The 16,883-nt window shown below is 43.9% G+C and overlaps 1 protein-coding gene across 1 annotated transcript in view; it reads left to right on the plus strand.

Annotated features, from left to right (window-relative positions):
* Positions 1–16,883, plus strand: part of LOC129831097 (protein Jumonji-like) — a 98,470-nt gene that overhangs the window by 54,527 nt on the left and 27,060 nt on the right. The window contains exons 4-6 of the mRNA XM_055894130.1: positions 3,141–3,310; positions 12,538–12,561; positions 13,799–13,981. Of these exons, the coding sequence (XP_055750105.1) occupies positions 3,141–3,310; positions 12,538–12,561; positions 13,799–13,981 (377 nt within the window). The remainder of the gene's footprint in view (positions 1–3,140; positions 3,311–12,537; positions 12,562–13,798; positions 13,982–16,883) is intronic.

The following is a 16,883-nucleotide window of genomic DNA, read 5'->3' on the forward strand; positions in this document are numbered from 1 at the left end:
TGCTCTGCTTTCTCTCCACGCTCTCCCTCCCTTGGGTGCATTGCCAAGGCAGCTAGTCTGAGTCAGGATTAAGTGGTGTGTGGTGGTAATGAACAGCCCTGCTGAACTTCAGAACATAGCGTGCCTTTAGACACCTATAGAAGGAATACCAGGTAAATACGAAAGCACCTCAATAAGCAGCTCTAAGTGACAGTGTTGAGAAGTTTGTGCGTCAGCGAGACCTTTCTGCAGAGAGGCTCTGAGTTCGAGAGGCTTGGTGTCTGTTGGTGTCTGCAGTGTGTGTCCTTCTGTCATTGTGGGTACTTTGTGCCATGACACTTGGGGCATTGTGGGTACTTGGTGCCATGACATTCTGACTGTAAATGGTCTGTACTTTGTCCTCCTGGGGAAAGGTTAGTCCTGTGGTTCAGCCACAGTGCTCATTGGGGCTCAGGTTTGTCTAGACAGGATGTTAGAGGCATGGCACTTCTCATAGTTTTACTGGCTCATCTTTAACTATTGCAGTTCTCATAGAAACATAAGTTGTCCCAGTAAAACTAACTGACCCTACCTTTTAACAACCCTGTCCAGTTAAAGGGCTCCTATTTATCTCTGGTTCTATTCCCATGAAAGGAGAAGGATGCTATTTCTGAAGGGGTTTATTGAAATACATGTTTTTATCCTGTTACTGTCTGGGAGGCAGTCATTAAATACCCCTCATCCATGTTCTAAGGGAGTTGTAGTGATGGTTCTACCCGAAGGAAGTTGTAGTGTTGGAACTGCACTCTGGGAGATGTAGTGTTGGTTCTCCCTTCAATGAGCTGTAGTGTCAGGGAGCCACTGTAACTAATGCATTCTGCATCTCTAATCTGCACTATGATGCAGACTAGAGATGCACAGTGATGCACAGTAGCGCCCTCTCCTCCCTCGCTTCCCTCCCTCCATGCATCCCGAGGCCCTGCCGGCTATAGTGCCGCCAGAGCCAGAGCTCAGAGCACAGCTCATGTTTTACCAGTCTGGCAGTGAAACTGATAGTTCCATCCACAACATAATGATGGGCTGGCGAAACCAGCCGTCTGACACCGGTCACCAAAGTCCCGTTCAGGTGTGACCTGCGGCAGCCATTGGTCCTTCCAGGGGGAGCAGAAACTGAACCTTTTTTTTGTTTTTCTCTTCACTGGCTGATCAAAAGCATTGGAACAGATTGGTTATCATACTGATGCACCTGCTCATCAAATACAGAATCCTTCTTGAACAATGGCTACTCTCAGGAACCGGACAGATTATTCCGTCACTGAACCGCGTGTGTGTGTGTGTGTGTGTGTGTGTCGATGCAATCTCTTCACAGCTTCTTGTTCAAGGTATTTATTTTTTATATCACCTTTTATTTAACCAGGTAGGCTAGTTGAGAACAAGTTCTCATTTACAACTGTGACCTGGCCAAGGCAAAGCAGTGGGATACAAACAACAGAGTTACACATGGAATAAACAAACGTACAGTCAATAATACAATAGAAAAAGTCTGTATACAGTGTGTGCAAATGAGGTAGGATAAGGGAGGTAAGGCAATAAATAGGCCAAAATGGCAAAATAATTACAATATAGCAATTAAACACTGGCGTGATAGATGAGTGTGCAAGTAGAGTTACTGGGGTGCAAAGGAGCAAAATAAATAACAGTATGGGGATGAGGTAGATGGATGGGCTACTTAAAGATGGGCTATGCACAGGTGCAGTGATCCGTGAGCTGCTCTGACAGCTGCTGCTTACAGTTAGTGAGAGAGTAATTTAGTATTTGGTTGGGGTTATAGGCTGTGTATTGCTTCGTGATTCAAGTGCAATTGGAACACTGTAGGTTCCGGGGGCTTGATGGAATCAAAATGCATTGTGGGTGTTTCAGGGCATGATTTGCAATATTTAAACTTTTTAATACATGAAAAAAATCACTGAAAGATATCATGAAGCATTCCCCTACATGTAGCGCGATGAGACAATCACCCGGGTAGTCACAATCTGTCTGGAGCAAGCGGCTGTGGTCTCAATTGATTAGTGATGCTGTCTGTGCCTGTCAACCCGCCTAGCAGGGCTGAAAATCTCCTAACAAGCATCCGATTGAATGGGAGATTATTTCAATATACGGGGAGGCAGTATGACCGTGGCGTTGTCTTTTTCTGTTTATTGTAAGACAGGCGTGTATCTGGCATCAAACATCCCTGAGACAAAGAGATGATGAAATGATTGTGAAATGAAATGGCTGCGTGTGTGAGATAAGAGATGAAGAGGTCTGACCAGGTCCACCAGACAAGCTGCTCTTAGTATTCCATCCTGTCAGCCTGCTCCCCCTGTGGAATCAGAAGAAAGGAGAGACTGAGACCGAGCAGAAAAAGAGATCTGAAAGGCCCGGTGCATCTCAGAGAGGGAGATGGATAGACAGAGAAAAAGAGAGATCTGGCCTTGAACATCTGTTGGCAATTTGACGCCTCCTTTGTGCTTGTTATCAGTTGTCAGCTGCTGCAGAGGTCTTGGCTTTAATGGAGAACTTAATTATACATCAGAAGTCTGTTGTTATGAGGTGGACGGCTGCTGGCTGGTGCTGCTGGGAGTTATTCTGAAGGAGCATTATATCATTGTTTTAGCCTCCCTGGACACTGCAGTGTTGATATTAAAGATAATCGAATGATGTTCAAGGACCAGACTGATGAAATGCGTCAAACCAACAACTGAGACCAGAGATGAGTTAAACTGCTGAACAGAGGGGTATACTACAAAGCAGGATCAATGCGTTAGCCAGCTGACTTTGATTAAAAAAAACAGAAATACGTGGATTTTCTGGTTCTTTAAGAAAGCTAAACATAGATATGTGTTTTTGGTTGTGTCAATTAGACTGTGCCCAATTCAGGCATACCTTTTTTATTTTTTTTGAAAGATTATTTCAGAATATTCAGGCAAGTTGGCTGGCTAACTAACTCCTTGTTCCTACTTTGTAGTATATCTCTGTTTAGATCCATCCAGGGCAACTCGGTCAGAGCCTGGGGCCATGATTTAAAGGCCATTGAGCTAAGCCTGGGCTTCCAAACTAAATGAAATGCATACACAACACAGGGTAGTGGGTCTGTGTAAGAATGTATGGGAATAATCCTGTTTTCACCTGTCTCTTCCCAGGCCCAGACTGCAAGCTCAGAGGAAGTTTGCCCAGTCTCAGCCCAACTCTCCCAGCACCACGCCGGTCAAGTTGTCAGATACCGCCCTGCCCGCCCCCTCCGCTCACATCAGGGACATCTCCAGACGGAAACCCAAGACTGAGGACTTCCTCACCTTCCTCTGCCTGAGAGGTACAGTAACCCTGTAGTCCGCACCTAACATCTCACCCTTTCATCAGCAAACCCGTTCATCCACCCACACACACACTCAACCCTTCATCCTCCCACCTCACTGCATCTCGTCGCCAGGGCCCGATGTCAGGGCTCTGCTTCTCTAACATTAGTCAGGACTAGGGCTTCAGTCAGGCAGCCACACATCTCGAGAGGCCCAGGCCTCCCTCCCCAGCCTACCTTTGACCTAGATCCAGGCCTAACTGTGCAGCAGGAATAGTTCAGTTCAAGGTCCAGGTTCATTGACCCTGTTTAAAAACTATCTGACAAGGCAAACTCCCTGACAAGGCAAACACCAAACCCATTCTGTCCTCACAGGTTACACATTGACCATGTCTACAGGTAACATTTCAACGGTTTGTGCAGATAACAATGTTCTTTATTCCGTCTCTGCCCCCCTCCGCACACACCTATACAGACATCCTGGTAGGGCCAGCTAATCCTGCTCCAGCACCTGAGGGCACTGAGAGGCCCGGGATGCTATCTGCCGCCCACCAACACAAACACGGCCCAGCTAGGGAAACAGGGGCAGCGTTACAGGCTCAGGGTTCAGCTGAAATCCCACCTCGTTTCTGTAGTGTTATAACGTGTTATACAGGACTCAAGAAGTTCACTGTCATGGCCAGTTTTCCTTTTACTCTTTATCTTCATTATAAATTGAAACCTCAAAAGAGAAATCGAGAAGCAGGGTGGAGTATAACCTCACATCAGGAACAAAGGTCCAAAAGGCTACTTAACAGATTCTATCCCCAAGCTATAAGACCGCTGAACAGTTAATCAAATGGCCACCTGGACTATTTACATCACCGCTGCTACTCGCTATTTATTATCTATGCATAGTCACTTTACCCCTACCTATATGTACCTCGACTAACCTGTACCCCCGCACATTGACTTGGTACCGGTACCCCCTGTACAGTCGTGGCCAAACGTTTTGAGAATGACACAAATATTAATTTCCACAAAGTTTGCTGCTTCCATGTCTTTAGATATTTTTGTCAGATGTTACTATGGAATACTGAAGTATAATTACAAGCATTTCACAAGTGTCAAAGGCTTTTATTGACAATTACATGAAGTTGATGCAAATAGTCAATATTTGCAGTGTTGACCCTTCTTTTTCAAGACCTCTGCAATCTGCCCTGGCATGCTGTCAATTAACTTCTGGGCCACATCCTGACTGATGGCAGCCCATTCTTGCATAATCAATATTTGGAGTTTGTCAGAATTTGTGGGTTTTTGTTTGTACACCTGCCTCTTGAGGATTGACCACAAGTTCTCAATGGGATTAAGGTCTGGGGAGTTTCCTGGCCATGGACCCAAAATATCGATGTTTTGTTCCCCGAGCCACCTAGTTATCACTTTTGCCTCATGGCAAGGTGCTCCATCATGCTGGAAAAGGCATTGTTCGTAACCTCTACCGCTTCTCTCTCCCGGATCCGGGATCCTCCTCATCAAAAAAGCTGACTAGCATAGCATAGCCTAACGCGACAGGGATATCATATAATATAATTTTCATGAAATCACAAGTCCAATACAGCAAATGAAAGATAAACATCTTGTGAATCCAGCCATCATTTCCGATTTTTAAAATGTTTTACAGCGAAAACGCAATATGTATTTCTATTAGCTAACCACAATAGCAAAAGACTCAACCGCATATTTTCACAATTTTTCTACCGCATAGGTAGTTATCACAAAACCGACCAAATAGATATATAATTAGTCACTAACCAAGAAACAACTTCATCAGATGACAGTCTTATAACATGTTATACAATAAATTTATGTTTTTTTTGAAAATGTGCATATTTGAGGTATAAATCATAGTTTTACATTGCAGCTACCATCAAAAATATCACCAAAGCAGCCAGAATAATTACAGAGAGCAACGTGAAATACCTAAATACTCATCATAAAACATTTATGAAAAATACATGGTGTACAGCAAATGAAAGATAAATATCTTGTGAATCCAGCTAATATTTCAGATTTAAGTGTTTTACAGCGAAAACACAATATAGCATTATATTAGCTTACCACAATAGCCAAACACACAAATGCATTTATTAGCAGCAAAAGGTAGCGATCGCAAAAACCAGCAAAATATATAAAATTAATCACTAACCTTGACCAACTTCATCAGATGACAGTCTTATAACATCAGGTTATACAATACACTTATGTTTTGTTCGAAAATGTGCATATTTAGAGCTGCAAACCGTGTTTATACATTGTGAATATGTAGCATCGATTCACCAGAATGTCCGGAGCTAGTTTGGACACTCATCTAATCTGACCAAAGAACTCATCATAAACTTTACTAAAAAATACATGTTGGACAGCAAATGAAAGATACACTGGTTCTTAATGCAACCGCCGTGTTAGATTTTTAAAAATAACTTTACCATAACAAACAGCTTATGTTATAGCGAGACAGCGCCCGCCAAAACGGCGGATAATAGGACTCAACATTTTACACAAATACGAAATAACATAAATTGTTCTTACTTTTGCTGAGCTTCCATCAGAATCTTGTATAAGGAGTTCTTGGTCAAGAATAAATCATTGTTTAATTTTAGAATGTCCTTCTCTCCTGTCGAATTCGCTCCACAAGGCTAGCCAATGTTGATGACGTTCCCAATTTCTCTCGACGCAGAGAACGGAAAACTCCAAAAGTCCCATTAAACGTTGAATAAACGGATGAAACTCGGTTGAAAAAACCTACTTTATGATGTTTTTCTAATATGTATCAAATAAAAACAGAGCCGGAGATATTAGCCGTCTATACCGAACGCTTATCATAAGACAATATGGAGGTGCTTCCCGCGCCTAGGTAGAGAAAGGAAATTCTGGACACGTCATTCCAAGAGCTCTTGTTCGACCTCAGATCAAGCTAGACACCCCATTCCACCTTCCACTGCCTGTTGACATCTAGTGGAAGGCTTATGCAGTGCACGCATATCCATAAATATAAGGCAATTCGATAGGCAGGCCCTGAAACAGAGCCTCGTTTTTAGATTTTTCACTTCCTATCTGGAAGTTTGCTGCCAAATGAGTTCTGTTTTACACACAGATATAATTCAAACAGTTTTAGAAACTTGAGAGTGTTTTCTATCCAATAGTAATAATAATATGCATATTGTATGATCTAGAATAGAGTACGAGGCAGTTTAATTTGGGCACGATTTTTTCCAAAGTGGAAACAGCGCCCCCAAACTGTCATCATATAAACTGAGGCAGTAGACTTTGTGAAAATTAATATTTGTTTCATTCTCAACTTTTGGCCACGACTGTATATAGCCTCATTATTGTTATGTAATTTTATTGTTTTATTTTAATTTTGACTTTAGTTTATTTGGTAAATATTTTCTTAACTCTATTTATTGAACTGCATTGTTGGTTAAGAGCTTGTATTTCACGGTAATGTCCCAGGTCTACACCTATTGTATTCGGCACTTGTGACAAATACAATTTGATTTAAAGATTTTTTGGGGATGTTTTTTTCTGAACAACCTTGGCCTTGGCTTTTACTGCCGTCCTCAGTCCCAGAGTGTGTTTAACTCTGAACAGTGTCTCTTCCCACCCAGCAGAACCCTCCATGACAAACAGAAATGGCCCTTTAGGAAGACTAATGCCTCGATTTTAGATTAATTTGGTATTGGCATTAACCTCTGCTGGCTACATAAAGTAGGTTAAAAAGAACTGCAGTCAGCTGGGAGTTGAGAGGCCCAGAGGAGGATGTGGCGGCTCGTGTTTTAAAAGCCAACGCCACTTTAATGTAACAGAGTGCTGTTCAGAGCACCGTAATTAGAGATCGGTAAAACTGACAGGGTTGGCTGCCTTATTCTCAGTGGAACAGATCGCTTCTCATAATGTCCCAGTAAATGTCTTCTGTTCAGGGTTTGGACAACTCCTGTTCATATTTTGGATGCTATGCTAACTCCTGACCAGTTTCCTGTTGTTTATCTTCACTGTGCCGTGCCTGGTTGACCGCCGCACCACCTGTCTCTGTGGCAGCCTTATTTATAGCCCTGTACCCGGCCGAGAGGCAGACTGAGTCCTCTGCAGAGCTCATGCTGCCTTAATGGTATTTTCTTACACCGGGTTTTGCTCTCTCTTCCTTCACTTTAATGGCCCGTGTGGAAAGAGGCCAATACATCGAGGTGGCGTGCAAGATTGACAGGGCAGCGCAGAGGTGTGCATATGTGAGTGTGCATGCATGCGCCCGTGTGCGGTCTGTGTCCTGGGGACAGATGGATATATACCATAAAGAAGCAGCGTATCAATGTTTTATCTTTCAAAGTGCTTTTGGCCTTTGATTCCACTTTGGTGGCCCAGTCTAGCTAGGTGTGTAACAGTTGGTGGTGCACCAAGAACAGGCAGCTGTGTTTGGCTTCCAACACTTGGTGTCGTATACAGTTATTTCCATTTGCCCCATAGAGTGGACAGGGAGGGCAAGCAGTCGGCACAGTCTGGTCTGTTCCAAAGCTAGAAGAATAACGGCGTTCCTGGTAGAAATTAGAGGTCAATCGGTCATTCTGTTTAAACTGCTCGAATCCTCTCAAATGTTTATCTTATCTGACAAACATACCACATACAGTTGAAGTCGGAAGTTTACATACACCTCAGCCAAATACATTTAAACTCAGTTTTTCACAATTCCTGACATTTAATCCTAGTAAACATTCCCTGTTTTAGGATCACCACTTTATTTTAAGAATGTGAAATGTCAGAATAATAGTAGGGAATGATTTATTTCAGCCTTTATTTCTTTCATCACATTCCCAGTGGGTCAGAAGTTTACATCACTCAATTAGTATTTGGTATCATTGCCTTTCAATTGTTTAACTTGGGTCAAATGTTTCGGGTAGCCTTCCACAAGCTTCCCACAATAAGTTGGGTGAATTTTGGCCCATTCCTCCTGACAGAGCTGGTGTAACTGAGTCAGGTTTGTAGGCCTCCTTGCTCGCACACACTTTTTCAGTTCTGCCCACAAATTTTCTATGGGATTGAGGTCAGGGCTTTGATGGCCTCCAATATCTTGACTTTATGGCCTTAACCTCTCTAGGGTACGTGAAATGGTAGGGTCCCACCTCATCAACAGCCAGTGAAACTGCAGGGCGCCAAATTCAAACAACAGAAATCTCATAATTAAAATTTCTCAAACATGCATGTATCTTATACCATTTTAAAGGTAATATTGTTGTTAATCCCACAAGTGTACGATTTCAGATAGGCTTTACAGCGAAAGCACCACAACCGATTATGTTAGGTCACCGCAAAATCACAGACAAACACAGTCATTTTCCCAGCCAAAGACAGGAGCCACAAAAAGCAGAAATAGAGATAAAATGAATCACTAACCTTTGATGATCTTCACCAGATGACACTCATAGGACTTAATGTTACACAATACATATATGTTTTGTTCGATAAAGTTCATATTTATATCAAAAAACCTCAGTTTACATTGGCGCCATGTTCAGAAATGCCTCCAAAATATCCGGAGAAATTGCAGAGAGCCACGTCAAATAACATAAATACTCATCATAAACTTTGATGAAAGATACATGTTTTACATAGAATTAAAGATACACTTGTTCTTAATGCAACCGCTGTCAGATTTCAAAAGCTTTACAGCAAAAGCACAATATTCAATCATCTGAGAACAGAGTTCAGCCACAAAAGGAAGCCTTACAGTTACCCGCCAAATTGTGCAGTCAACAAAACTCATAAAAAGCATTATAAATCTTCCCTTTGCTGATCTTCGTCGGAATGCACTCCCAGTACTCCCACTTCCACAAGAAATGTTCGTTTTGTTAGGTAATGTCCATCATTTATGTTCAAATAGCTATTTCTGTTAGCGTGTTTGGTAAACAAATCCAAAGTCAGGAAGCGCGTTCACTAAAAGCAGACGAAATGTCAAAAAGTTCCGTAACAGTCAGTAGAAACATGTCAAGCGATGTATTGAATCAATCTTTAGAATGTTTTTAACATATCTTCAGTAACGTTCCAACCGAAGAATTACATTGACTTCAGAAGTGCGATGGAACAGAGCTCCCTCTCATGTGAACGAGCATGGTCAGGTCATGATAGACCTTACTCAATCCCCTCTCATTCGGCCCCCCTTCACAGTAGAGGCATCAGACAAGGTTCTACAGACTGTTGACATCTAGTGGAAGCCATGGGAAGTGCAAACTCATCCATATCCCACTGTGTATTCAATAGGGTCTTGGTTGAAAATAGACCAACCTCAGAATTCCCACTTCCTGTTTGGATTTTTTCTTAGTTTTTTTCCTGCCATATGAGTTCTGTTATACTCACAGACATCATTCAAACAGTTTTAGAAACTTCAGTGTTTTCTATCCAATACGAATAATAATATGCATATATTAGCAACTGGGACTGAGGAGCAGGCAGTTTACTATGGGCACCTCTGTGCACCTTTCATCCAAGCTACTCAATACTGCAGCCTTAAGAAGTTAACTGTTTTCCCGCACGCCCACTGTCTGACAGCTACTGACGATAAAGCGCTCGTTATGAAAGCAGGCCGTTCCCACCGTGATTTCAGTTTTCCTATCTTTTGTTCTCTACAGCAGCAGCTTGTAATCACCACTGCTTATTCCTCTGGGACTCAGCATCATAATGAGCTGTTCCTGTCTTCTGGTTTTTAAACAGGAACCATATATGTTTAATCCCTCTTGGGAAACGTCTGGCTGCTCTGATGCAATGTGAAGAAACATGCGACAGACACAAAATGGAGCGAATCACACTGTAGTGTTTATGTGCTACATAGCTTCTCAAATCCCTTTTTTTATTACGGCTGTTTATATCCGTGGAGAAAGCCATTTGGAGGCTGTCCAGCCAGCCTGTCTCTGGGCCTTGTCTGTAGCCTGTAGCCTTGGGTAGAGAGGGTCATTGTCGGTAGTGGCAGTGACGCTATCCCTGATAAAAAATTTAAAAATTCTCATCGCAGCTGAGCCTCCCTCTGTACACACACACACACACACACACACACACACACACACACACACACACACACACACACACACACACACACACACACACACACACACACACACACACGTGGGATAATGCCAGATAAAGTAATAGATGAATAACCCCCACTAATATTCTCATTCAGTGTTACATAACAGGTACTTCTATATGCGTGTATGCCATGGCTGGCTGAACATTGAATGGGTCTAGGTCTGAGGCTGCTGCTGCGGCCGTGGTTACGCTATGAAGGGAAGGCTGATTAAATTTAGCCAGCAACTCCCAGAGCTGACTAGAGCCGAGGGCAGCGTGGGTTAATGGATTTGCAGACATTCAGGAATGTAAATTGGAGGAGATATAATCCCCGATCCTCTCGGATTCACTCCGCTGCATCGGCCTATAAAACAATGTTATTGAAAAAGCCCCAGTCGGCGCTCTTTCATCCCCCCCTCTCCACCTATCTTGTTCCTGATGAGGCACATGGTGAAGTATGAGGGGTACGAGAGGGCAGAGCGTCTGACATGGTCTCTCCACACACTGTCTCTGTCTACGACGGGGAATTCGGCCAGGGATTTGGCCCTCTGCTTCCGTTGGAACAGCTTGAGAAGAGGAAGCTCATACTCTTGACTCTCTGGGGTCAGATTTTTTTATACACAACTTGGAACTGCTTTTTCGACCAACTTTAGAGATTCCTGAGGGTCTGTAGCCTATAAGTGAGGACCATGAGAAGTTCTCTTTTTCGGTAACATGGATGTTAATCAGATGATTATAAATGTGTTCTATTTTTTCAGTTAACGCCCTTGATTGGTCGTTTAAACTCCTCATTGTTTTTTATTTTAAGTCAACCATTTTGGTTGTAATTACGCCTGTCTAGTTAAAATTCCAATCATAATAGACTGTTAGACTGCCTTCATTATAATTTGCCTGTGGTTCTGAGGCACATGAAAAGGCCCATAATTGAGGATAGGGAGGAGGGAGGGGAACAGGCCTGGAGCAGGGAGGAGGGAGGCCTAGGTTATATTTCTCAGTCTCTGGGAGCTGACAGACAGAGTCTCTGCGCCAGAGAGGCTGTTAAACCCAGCACCACCCTTCTCCCTCTGTCTGAGAACCAGCCACTGAAGATATAACCTAGCCATAGACCAGACGCCAGTGACCAGAGGAGCCAGCCCAACAGGCTTCCTCCTTTGGACTCTCTGAGGGTTACTGAACAAAAAATGGGAGAAACAGGCTTATTTTGGGCCCTTGGGAAAGGTTATTGGATAACATTGTCCAGTCTCATCCTCCCCTATTTCTCTCTCACTTTCCCAGAAAAAGATCCCTCGTCCACCCATCGGACAAGAGACCTATCCCTGTGTCCCTTGGGTCTGCTAGCTATTGACCCTGTGACCCCAGAAAAGGCAGTAATTGGAGCCATGTTGTTAATGAAGCAGGTCATTTGGAGCTGATTGGGAGTTTGTTGACTCTAAGTCACCCTGACCTCTGTCACTGAGAGAAAGGACTTTTTTTTTAAAGAGCTGGAGAACTGGTACATATGTGCTATGTACCACACTCCCATACAGTCAGTCAATCAAATGTATTTCTAAAGCCCTTTTTACATCAGCAGATGTCACAAAGTGCTTAAACTGAACCCAGCTAGGCCAGTCCTCTACAGGTCTTAGCTAGACTGAACCCAGCACCTCAAACCTAGTCCAGACGTGGCTTCTACTCACATTACACATTGTGCTCTACTCCTAAACCGTATTGAATGACCCCTAACCCTAATAACAATGGACTGGCGTCTCTGCTCTGTCTACATGCAGAGCTAGTCAAAGTATCACGTTTGGCCTCGCTGCCATTTTAGTCCTGTCGTGACGAAGCTGTATTGTGGGTTCTCACTATGTTGTGTAGGCTTACTAACTGTATTCTGATGTGCATGTGATTCAGAAGGCTCCGATATCACTGTCATTCATTACTGCATTCAAAGTAGCCCTAACCCCATTGGCTCCCCTGTTGTCTGCCATACAGGAGGATGCTTAATTCAAAACGAGTCGCTGGTTAATGATGCTTAGCTTAAAGCTCACTTTGCTGCACTACACTACAACCAGGTTATATAATGATATTGATTGTATAGATTGGCATACATTTTAATTTGATAATGACGTTTTGGTTTGATGTCTGGCTAATTCTAGCTTCCCCATATCTCATTTCAGGTTACTCCTCCTGGCCAAATGAAGGTTGGTTACGTTTATACATTTCTTTTTAAAGTACTTATGATCTAGACAGTAAATGTTAATAATACACAATGATGTATTTCCCACTCTGTCATTAGGAATGAGCATTTTTACATTAATAATACACTACAACATAAACCTGGGATACATGAGATGAAAATGGAATGTAATGCAATGTAATGATTCACAACATTAGGCCTGGTCAAAGCTCGTTTGAGACCATTACAACGCTTTAAACCCATAAACCACAACGTCATTACACTAGCCATGATAACAATGGAGAATGAGGTGATGCAGACAAACCATCGCTTTCTTTTCCCTCTGCTGTCTCTAATGGCCACGCGACCAGACTCTAGTCCTACCCAGTGTTTCCATCCTAACACGATGGATGGTGACCTCCGTCAGCTGGCCATGGAACAGCTTGCTCTATTTACTTTAGGGCAGGGTTCCCAAACTGGTGGCCCATGGGCTAAATTCAGGCCACGGGTGATTTTATTTATATATATTTATAGTTTTCTGAGCAACGTTTTTTGTTAGACATGAAAGACTGTAAAACACCAGCAAATCAGCTCCAATTGATTTTAATTTAGGAAATCTGTTACAAACTATCCCCACGCATAATAGAGATATACATTGAGTATACAAAGCATGAAGATCTCTCCATGACATAGACTGACCAGGTCAAAGCTATGATTCCTTATTGATGTCACTTGTTAAATCCACTTCAATCAGTGTAGATGAAGGGGAGGAGACCAGTTAAAGAAGGATGGTTAAGCTTTGAGACATGGATTGTGGATGTGTGCCATTCAGAGGGTGAATGGGCAAGACAAAAGATTGAAGTGCCTTTGAACAGGGTATGGTAGTAGGTGCCAGGTGCACCGTTTGGTGTCAAGAACTGCAATGCTGCTGAGATTTTCACTCAACAGTTTCCCGTGTGTATCAAGAATGGTCCCCACCACCCAAAGGACATCCAGCCAATTTGACACAACTGTGGGAAGCATCGGAGTTAGTTACTTTTAGACACCATGAAATTTAAAATCACCAGTTTTGCTTTTATGACATTTTCTGCTGGATGCTGTGATTTTACAGTATTGGTGTTTACCAGCACGGTGCACTCTCAGACGGCTGCAGGAGTTCTCTCTCTCCTCTCCTCACATAACTGCTCGGTAGGTTCTCATTGGTTTTAACACGCTCTCACTCTCGCTCTGTCTCTCTTAAACCCCCCCCCCCCCCCCCACAGGTTCGTCAGCGTTGCCCAGTAACATGGCGTACTTTGGGAGCTCTCAGGACGAAGATGAGCTGGATGATGATGATGAAGAGGAATACGAGGATGTGAAGCCAGACATCAGTGTGGCGTCTACTTCCTGTCAATCCACGCCCAGGAAGGGCAAACCCCCAGGGAAACATGCCGTCAACGGCCACGGTACGACAACGTCCTCTTACCTACCTAACCCTGACAGTAAGAAACTGTCCTCTCTCTCCTTTTCACCAACCTAACCCCGAACTGCCCTGACCAATCACAACACAGACACTTAACACTCACCAATCACGGTTGAGGGCCGAAGTGGAACGGGTGGAATGGACCTAATACGTACAAGAGACCCACATGTTTAGAGCTGTCTGCAGCCGAGCATGGCTGAGTTAGTCTCCACACTCTCTCTCCCTCTCTGAGGGAGCATTCCATCTTTCCACTCCAATTAACACTAGGAGTGAACAGAGGTAGCAAGGTGTTTATGCATTCAGCTCACAGCTAGCCAGGGAGGAAGGGAATAGGGACGGAAACAAGGAGCACACACCCCACAGTCCCGCCTCTTACATGCACACACTGTACACTGCCCAGACGTGGAGCGATGGACAGCTTAACAGGAGCGTTGGAAAATCTCTCGAGGGAAAGTGTGTGTGATTCTGAGGGGAGCTTGTCTTAATGAAACGCGTCATGTTAAAACAGAACAATATGCCAGTGGTGGTGAAAGCTACAAGCAGGCAAAGCCACACAATAACTATCTACATGTTATCAGTGGCATATGCTTGTAGTTGCTCGTCAACTTTCAGTGGTTATCATAGAAAAACGCACAGTGCTGTGTCCCAGACGCTGTAGTCCTCCCTGTGACAACATATCCTCCAGGCCAGGCAATCCCCATGGAAACAAGGCCAGTGTTTTAGTTCTCCCTCTAGACTTAGACAGGGGTTTAGAAAGTGAGCACTTTAACATAGTAGCGTGGCCAAAGCAATATTTACCAAATTAGCCTGTCCTATGGCAGCACACTCGCTCCCAGTACAGTGTTAGGCCTGGACCGCAAGTACTGTAGAAGCCTGTCTCCAGTACAGTGTTAGGCCAGGACCGCAAGTACCGTAGAAGCCTGTCTCCAGTACAGTGTTAGGCCTGGACTGCAAGTACTGTAGAAGCCTGTCTCCAGTACAGTGTTAGGCCAGGACCGCAAGTACCGTAGAAGCCTGTCTCCCAGTACACTGTTAGGCCTGGACCGCAAGTACTGTAGAAGCCTGTCTCCAGTACAGTGTTAGGCCTGGACCGCAAGTACTGTAGAAGCCTGTCTCCAGTACAGTGTTAGGCCAGGACCGCAAGTACCGTAGAAGCCTGTCTCCAGTACAGTGTTAGGCCAGGACCGCAAGTACCGTAGAAGCCTTTCTCCCAGTACACTGTTAGGCCAGGACCGTAAGTACTGTAGAAGCCTGTCTCCCAGTACACTGTTAGGCCAGGACCGTAAGTACTGTAGAAGCCTGTCTCCCAGTACAGTGTTAGGCCAGGACCGTAAGTACTGTAGAAGCCTGTCTGCCAGTACAGTGTTAGGCCTGGACCGCAAGTACCGTAGAAGCCTGTCTCCCAGTACACTGTTAGGCCAGGACCGTAAGTACTGTAGAAGCTTGTCTCCCAGTACAGTGTTAGGCCTGGACCGTAAGTACTGTAGAAGCCTGTCTCCCAGTACAGTGTTAGGCCTGGACCGTAAGTACCGTAGAAGCCTGTCTCCCAGTACACTGTTAGGCCAGGACCGTAAGTACCGTAGAAGCCTGTCTCCCAGTACACTGTTAGGCCAGGACCGTAAGTACTGTAGAAGCCTGTCTCCCAGTACAGTGTTAGGCCTGGACCGTAAGTACCGTAGAAGCCTGTCTCCCAGTACACTGTTAGGCCAGGACCGCAAGTACTGTAGAAGCCTGTCTCCCAGTACAGTGTTAGGCCTGGACCGTAAGTACCGTAGAAGCCTGTCTCCCAGTACAGTGTTAGGCCAGGACCGTAAGTACCGTAGAAGCCTGTCTCCCAGTACAGTGTTAGGCCTGGACCGTAAGTACCGTAGAAGCCTGTCTCCCAGTACAGTATTAGACCGGCCCGTACAGTACACTATAAGGCCGTGTGTCAGATGTGACACTTTCAAATGCAGCATGGGTAGGACTCCAGTAGTTTATATTAGCTGCAAGGCACAGAGAAAGAGAGTGAGAAACCACAGAGCTCTGCTTTCATTACCCTGCACCTCACTAACCCCAGCCATGTTTACATTTCTAGATTAAACACCTTTTATTGAGTTGAGTTTTCTGGTAGCTTTTCAATACGCCAGCCTTTCAGCAAGGGACTTTGGCAGATGGATTGGCGGGGGGGGGACCATGTCATTTTATAAACGTCAGCGCCGGTTGATATTAAAACACTGTAAAAATAAAGTGAACCTCATAAAATATAAAGCGAGAACTATTGAATATGTGTTAATTGAATGGTTCAGACAGTTAATATCAGTGTTTTTGCACTAGTCTGAGGTTAGCAGGGCTGTAGTCTGGTGCTTGACCAACATAATGTTCCCCACTAGTGACTGTACAAGACTGGAGAAAATATTTAATTGACATTATAAATTCTTGTTGAGGTTTTAATATACCGTGCTTTTGGAAAAAAACTCACACCCCTTGACTTGTGTTCCAGCCTGAACTTAAAATGGATTAAATTGAGATTTTTTGGTTGGTCACTGGACTATACACAGTACACCATAATGTCAAAGTGGAATTATGTTTTTCAAAATTTTTGCAACTGAAAAGCTAAAATGTCTTCAGTCAATAAGTATTCAACCCCTTTGTTATGGCAATCCTCAATAAGGTCAGGAGTAAAAATGTCCTTATTAACAAGTGACATAATAAGTTGCAACGACTCACTCTGTGTGCAATAACTACCTCATCTCTCTACAAACTCAGCGGCCTTGTTATTTAGAATGTCCGCCTCGAGTTTGGAAGATTGGGAGTTCGATCCTTGGCCGAGTCATACCAAAGACTGTAAAAATGGGACCCGATGCGTTTCTGCTTGACACTCTGTATTAAGGAGATTGATTGGG

This window comes from Salvelinus fontinalis, chromosome 32, assembly GCF_029448725.1.
Source record: "Salvelinus fontinalis isolate EN_2023a chromosome 32, ASM2944872v1, whole genome shotgun sequence".
Taxonomy (NCBI): Eukaryota; Metazoa; Chordata; class Actinopteri; order Salmoniformes; family Salmonidae; genus Salvelinus; species Salvelinus fontinalis.